The 7,500-nt window shown below is 44.5% G+C and overlaps 1 protein-coding gene across 6 annotated transcripts in view; it reads left to right on the top strand.

Annotated features, from left to right (window-relative positions):
• Nucleotides 1-7,500, top strand: part of sufu (suppressor of fused homolog (Drosophila)) — a 46,521-nt gene that overhangs the window by 33,813 nt on the left and 5,208 nt on the right. For 2 of the 6 annotated variants that reach the window (XM_063192284.1, XM_063192282.1), the window contains exons 9-11: nucleotides 1,692-1,730; nucleotides 3,336-3,470; nucleotides 7,243-7,381. In XM_063192284.1, the coding sequence (XP_063048354.1) occupies nucleotides 1,692-1,730; nucleotides 3,336-3,470; nucleotides 7,243-7,381 (313 nt within the window). The remainder of the gene's footprint in view (nucleotides 1-1,691; nucleotides 1,731-3,335; nucleotides 3,471-7,242; nucleotides 7,382-7,500) is intronic. The other 4 variants (XM_063192288.1, XM_063192285.1, XM_063192283.1 and 1 more) reach the window with 3 other exon arrangements.

The raw sequence follows: 7,500 nt of genomic DNA, 5'->3' as shown, positions 1-7,500 counted from the left end.
CTGGATTTTAGGCGTGTGCAAAGAAATCATGGCAATGCATTGCGATACTTTCTTTCCCAATATACTGCATCGATTCATGACAATTGATGACGTTTAAAAAAATAAAATTGTATTTGCCACTGCTTCATTTTGTTCAGTAGAGAGTTGGTCATATTTCTGTTGTAATGGAAGCTCTCTCCCAGATGCTAAAATGCTTACATAAAAAATGAACTGAACTGAACTGAACTATTTTTACTCATTTACTGAAGTAAATATTACAATAGTACAAGATTCGCAATGCATCGGGATGGAAGCGCATCATGGCATGTGTATCGTGATGCTCATTGAATCATGAACTGTTTGCCAATACCCACCCCTACTGAATTTCCTACTGAATCATTGACAGAAGCAAAGAGTGGAACTCGCACACCAGCAGCCGATGCAATAATTGGTTTATTGCTTATATTATGTACAAGTAATAAAGGTGCTACCCAAAAGTGCAAAACGTTTTCGGTCACCAGACCTTCCTCAGTGCAAACAGAAAATCACAGAGGACTTCCTTATATAGAGTTCACATAAGAGGTGGTAGACATGTCAATCAACAGTCGGTTAGGTTGACCAACCTTTATCACTTGTACACTTGTACACTTGATCATATGTAAAGCAATAAACCAATTATTGCATTGGCTGCTGGTGTGCGAGTTCCACTCTTTGCTTCTGTGGATTATCGCATTAGAACCAACGCACCCACAAGGACTGGAGTTACTGGCGCGACACCCCTCTGTCTTTTGTCTTCTACTGAATCATTGCACATGTGAAAATCTGTCAATGTCGGGAATAGATCTCACTCAGATTGTTCTTTGTTTTTTCTTGTAATCAATCATTGCAGGGCTCAGGCAGATGGTTAGGCTACAAGATCCTTCATCAGTGTGTGAAAATATGAAAATATGTACTTAGCATGTACAACCAGAGATAGACCAATAAACATGGCTGATATTGGCCTTTCTTAATCATTCATCTGCATTGCCCAATATCCTTGTTTAGTCACGCTGAAAGTCAGGCACATTCACTGGCAGCTGTGTTATTGGAGCGGTGTAACATGATACTGGATCATTGTGCATGTGAAAATCCAGATGTATCAACCTATGGACAAACTGATTTTCACACACATTGTCGGTTGTACTGCACATTCCCTTCAATGTGAAATTCTGTCCCCGTGCATTTTTTTTTCACATTTCAAGAAGTGCGCAAGAAGCGATGTACTGTACTTAGCTTTTAGGTGTGTGCGCAAGCTTTGTATATTATGAGGTCGCTTATCCGATCCTGCTTCCTCCGTACACTCCTGCCTGAATACATCTAATGATTCACATTGTGTAAAGGCCCAACTTGGAAACTTGTTCAGGTTTTGGTTTAAAATGGAGGAGAGCACATTGTGTGCGTGCGTGCGTGTGTGTGTGTTGACTGGATATTTGTCCTGAGGTGTCTGTCCTGAGGGCCAGTTGAATTGATCGGCTGGTGCTGCCGGCTCGCCCCAAAGGTTGCTTTGCAATAATTGCTAGCTGTAGTACTGAGAATGTTGTGAGCCTGCTATATATTTTCTTTCTTTCTTTCTTTCTTTCTTTCTTTCTTTCTTTCTTTCTTTCTTTCTTTCTTTCTTTCTTTATCCTTGTTCTTTACCGTGGTACAAACCTGCGCCCCTAATTTCTCCGTAGACAATCACTGGGACATTTGCAGACCCAACACGCTTCAAGGTAAGACAACAAGCAAAAAATATCCCAGCCAAAAAAATTTATTAAAAAAACGAAAATAACTTGGGTCACTGTCCTCCCTCTAGTTGACTCTATTGTTCTATCACACATCTGCTCAAGTGATTTGTTCAGGAATTTGGATAGGGAGCCTTTTATGTAAGATGGGGCGGGGGGTTGCAAGTGCACTATCTCCAACACATTACCCTGTACACCAGTGTTTCCCAACCAGGGGTACGTGTACCCCTAGGGGTACACGAGCACACTGCAGGGGGTACTTGGAAAAAGTTATTTTAACAAATGCACGGAGCATAGTCACACTGCAATAGAAAAAGTGATGTAAGACATGAGTTAGGGGGTACTCGTGGCACAATGGAAAAGGCTTAGGGGGTACATGACACAAAAAAGGTTGGGAAACACTGCTGTACACAGTCTTAAGCACCAATAGTCACTTTGAGGACGAGATATAGAGGTGGTACTCGGGGTATGACAAAAACAAATGCTTTGGGGAGTGATAAAAATCCTAATTGGGTCAGACTGGCATCATGCATAGGCGCATGTATCATGCTAGACGGTTTCAAATCTGCGTGTTATCTTACCTAGTTTTCATGATGCAATGTTGATTGGGTTGTGGAGTAATGGACATGTCAGCAAGCCCATGTAGCCGAGCGAGCAGCAGTCCTTTGCCATGGGCTGTGTTGCACTCCTGGGGTGCGTTTCTCAACAACATTGGTTGCAACTTAATTGGTTGCAATGCAATTTAACCTTTAAGAGTGTGGGTTTTTGAGCATTCTATAAAAAGAATGCATTCTATAACAATGCAAGATTCTGCAATTCCATATTGTATTGAATGACGCTCAGAATTCTATAGAACTTTCACTGCCCGAACATTCCCGTCACACCGGTGTGACGGTATACTCTTAAAGGTTAAATTGAGGCTTTTACACACCTCTGTAGTTGGACGGGTGCGTAGGATATTGTCCCAGTGGGTTTGTCATTCAAGTGTAAAAAAAAATCCCGTACACTGTCCATTCCACCAACAAACTTTAATTCAACAATTCGGTCATCCGACCTTGTAACGTTGTATTAAAGTTTGTTGGTGGAATGGACAGAGTGCAGGATTTCTTTACACTGGGATGCAATTTCCCATTGGAAACCTAGTAAGTTGACTAACTGGGTAACTGAGGTTAATCATGATGTGCCAACTTTCGTCTTTTTTTTCTGTCCATCTCTCTCTCCCTCCCTCCTTTATCCTTCTTTCCCTCTCTTCTCACTGTCTTCTTCTCCTGGCTGTCTCTTCTCTCTCTCTTTTTCTCTCTCTCCCTCTCTCCTATCCTGTCTCCTCTTCTCGTCTCGTACCCCCCACCCTCACTCTTTCCCTCTTCTCCTATCCTTCTTTCCTTTCTTCTCATTACCTTCCTTTCTTGTGACTGTCTTTTTCTGTCTGCTTTTCTCTCTTCACCTTGTGTGACCCACCCCCCACCCCTCTCTCTCTCCCTCTCTCTCCTTCTCTCTTCCTCACCCCCCCCACTTACCCCTTTCTATCCTTCTTCATCTCTCTCTCTCTTCTCCTCGTCCTCCTCCCCTTCTTGGCCTTGCCGTTCGTCCCAGAAGTCGTAAGGACAGCCTGGAGAGCGAGAGCTCGGCGGCCATCGTCCCTCATGAGTTGGTCCGCACACGCCAGCTGGAGAGCGTCCACCTCAAGTTCAACCAGGAGTCCGGCACGCTCCTCCCCCTCTGCCTCAGGTAAACCAATCACCACACAGCATGCTCCTGAGTCCTGCCCCTCTGCCTCAGGTAACCAATCCCCACACAGCATGCTCCTGAGTCCTGCCCCTCTGCCTCAGGTAAACCAATCACCACACAGCATGCTCCTGAGTCCTGCTCCTCTGCCTCAGGTAACCAATCCCCACACAGGATGCTCCTGAGTCCTGCCCCTCTGCCTTAGGTAACCAATCACCACACAGCATGCTCCTGAGTCCTGCCCCTCTGCCTTAGGTAACCAATCACCACACAGCATGCTCCTGAGTCCTGCCCCTCTGCCTCAGGTAACCAATCACCACGTGGCACTCTCCTGCCCCTCTGCCTCAGGTGACCATAACGACCAACACCCTCCTACCTAACCACCTCCTCTCCACCACCCTCCTCCGCAACACTCGCCCAGGGTGGGGGGGGCAACCACCCCCCTCCTGCCTAATACCTCCTCTCCAACACTGGCCTCCCCTCCACTCCCTCTGCCCCAACATTTATCACCTTCTCTCCACCAGTCTCCTCCACAACACTTGCCAGGGGAGGTCCCCAGCTGTCCATCACTGTTACCTGTCCTGTCTTGCACTTGATGTCAGTCTGTAAAATGTCAGTCTTGTGTATGTCTGTGTCCTGGCATGGCGTAGAGAGAAAATGTAATTTCATTTTCCTTGTATGACTTGTGCATATGAAGAAAGTGACAATAAAAGCTGACTTGACTTGACTTGAACAACATGGCACCTTCCCTCCACCCCCTCCTCAGCATTATTTCAGGCTAGTCGCAGTGTTTCTCAAACTTTTTTAGACCGAGGACCACTTTGTCCGCCCCAAAAATGTTCAGGGACCACCTGTCAACGGAATTGACAGTTGAGGGGTGCTAATTTGACGCTGCTAATTTCGATTGAAATCACAACCCTGTCTTATTGTGGTGAAAATAAGACTTCAGCTATGTTTAGCTTTGTAATTATGTTGCAAATATACTGCTGCTAGCTCGTCTTGGAAAAGTAAAAATACCCTCGTGGACCACCCGAGCTTTCCCCGGACCACACTTTGAGAATCACTGGGCTAGTGCATTCACATTCCGCATGTTGGTGCAACAGCTTTGCTTGTTAACTCGTGCTCTACAATGCCACAGAAATTCACTTTTGTCACATGACACCAGGCTTGCGGGAGGCAAATAGTGTTTAGTTTTCCCCGTGGCTGTGCCGAATATCTGTTGCTCAATACTGTACATGGGCTCTGATTTTTTGTTTTCTCCTGGTTGCGCGACACTAGCCGTGCACAACTCAACCTCTGATTGTTGGAAACCGCTGTCAAAAATTAGCTCGTGGTTGTCTGCCAGTGTCTTGCCCCTCCTCACAACATCGTGTTTATAAACATGGTGTGAACCCATGTATGCGAAAATGCTAAGCTGTTCCCTGACCAAAATCATTCGTAACCCTGACCTGTCAGTAAAGCAATATTTACTTTTGCCAACAACAGCGTAACAATGAAAGGAAATGGCAAAATTGTGCCCAGACCAAGTTCAAGTTCAAGTTTATTATAGCCAAATCAACAGTATAACATACAGTTGCTAGGAATGTCTTTTGGTTTGCTCACAAATGTAACAACACAAATACACATAGCTAAGACAAAAGACAAGAAAACAATTAACATTTATTTACACATACATATAAACATTGAAAAGTGCAATAGGACATAATACAGTACATAGTGCAAGGTAGGTAAGGTACCAAAACCACCTCTAACCCTAGTCTGTCACAGATAGGGCTTTCAGGCCGACCAGATCGGAGCCGGAGCCGGTGCCCGCACCAGTTACGTTGGGCACTAAAGTGCTTATCTGCGAACACCTGTGTTCATACCGGACTCTGAACTTTTTCATCACGTGACTGTGTTACCCGGATGAACCTGCTGATGGCCACGCTGTCATCACGGTTCGCAGAGAAAAACCTAGTATTTTGCAGTTCGCATTGCGAACCAACTTTCCGGTTCGCGAACGCAAATATCTGTGGCGTGAACACGACAGCCGGTTCACGATTAGGTGCGGGAACGGGCTCCAGCACGGTTCTCAGTCGGCATGAACGCGCTTAGAGTGTTGCTGCGCACGAGTTAACATGCACTGTAGGCCATGCCATTGCTCCAACGATAGGGCACTGTATTGCCACACCGGCGACCAGGGTTTGATTCCCGATCCTCCCCCATCTCTCTCTCCCACTCACTTCCTGCCCATCTGAAGCTGTCCTGTCAAAAATAAAGGTACAAAAAACACCTAAAAAAAATGTGTATATATATATATATACAGTATATCACGAAAGTGAATACACCCCTCACAGTTTTGCAGATTTTTGAGTATATCTTTTCATAGGAAAGCATTACAGAAATGTAACTTTGACACAATGATTAGTGACATTTTAACAACATATTTAACCGCTTAAATTTCTTGTTCACTCAGAAAAAACTAAGTACAGCCATTAATGTTTGAACATGTGCTCACAAAAGTGAGTACACCCCAGATTAAAATCCGGTAGAGAAGGGACTGTGTTGGCTCGAATCGTCTCGAAATGAGACGAAATGAAAAGGGATGACAAGGGAGGTCATCAGTGTGCGTTTCAACCTTTCTTTGCATTGAACTTTTACATTTTGAGTCTGCATCTGGCTTAAATAGATTGGTGTGAGATTTGAATGCAATCCTATGGAGAATATCATGATCTGCTTCAGTAGTCACAGTGCATGTTGACATGCATGTTTCTTTTAGGTGTATTTCAGATTGCCAATGTTGACAGCATCCCCAAACCATGTCAGTCCCACTACCATGCTTGGCTTATGAGAGGATACACCTTTTTTGTAAAACTCACTTGTTTACCACCACACATGCTTGACACCATCTAAAGCAAATTTGTTTATCTTGGTCTCTTCAGATCACACAACATGGTTCCAGTGATCCATATCCTTGGTCTGTTCATCTCTCTTGAGACCAAAATAAACAAATTTGCTTTAGATGGTGTCAAGCATGTGTGGTGGTAAACAAGTGAGTTGTACAAAAAAGGTGTATCCTCTCATAAGCCAAGCATGGTAGTGGGACTGACATGGTTTGGGGATGCATGAATGCTGTCAACATTGGCAATCTGAAATACACCTAAAAGAAACATACATGTCAACATGCACTGTGACTACTGAAGCAGATCATGATATTCTCCATAGGATTGCATTCAAATCTCACACCAATCTATTTAAGCCAGATGCAGACTCAAAATGTAAAAGTTCAATGCAAAGAAAGTTTGAAACGCACACTGATGACCTCCCTTGTCATCCCTTTTCATTTCGTTTCATTTCGAGACGATTCGAGCCAACATAGCCCCTTCTCTACCGGATTTTAATCTGGGGTGTACTCACTTTTGTGAGTACATGTTCAAACATTAATGGCTGTATTTAGTTTTTTTCTGAGTGAACAACAAATTTAAGCGGTTAAATATGTTGTTAAAAGGTCACTAATCATTGTGTCAAAGTTACATTTCTGTAATGCTTTCCTATGAAAAGATATACTCAAACATCTGCAAAACTGTGAGGGGTGTATTCACTTTCGTGATATACTGTAACCAGCCAAATGCTGGTGAAATTTCAGTGTGGCTGGTAGAAAAGGCCAACTTACTAGCTGCTTTGAGCCATTATTGAGTGTGTGTTTGGGTTGTAAGATTAACATCTACCAGCCATTTTGGCTGGTGATGAAAAATGTTAATTTAGAGCCCTGTGACGACATGTCTTCTCTCCGCAGGGGTCGGCTGCTTCATGGGAGGCACTTCACGTATAAGAGCATAAACGGAGACACGGCCATCACGTTCGTCTCGACGGGAGTGGAAGGGGCCTTCGCCACCGAGGAGCACCCCTACGCCGCGCACGGGCCCTGGCTGCAGGTGAGTGAGGAGCAGCAGCAGCAGCAGCAGCAACACTGTTAGGGGTCTTACACACCAGGGCGGTAAAGCGTCGTGGAAAGGACGCGTTTTTTACCGGCGTCTGTGAAAATACATTGAAA

The sequence above is a fragment of the Engraulis encrasicolus genome, chromosome 24, assembly GCF_034702125.1.
Source record: "Engraulis encrasicolus isolate BLACKSEA-1 chromosome 24, IST_EnEncr_1.0, whole genome shotgun sequence".
NCBI lineage: Eukaryota > Metazoa > Chordata > Actinopteri > Clupeiformes > Engraulidae > Engraulis > Engraulis encrasicolus.
Note: the sequence above shows the minus strand (reverse complement) of the source record. Positions and strands in the feature narration are given on the sequence as shown.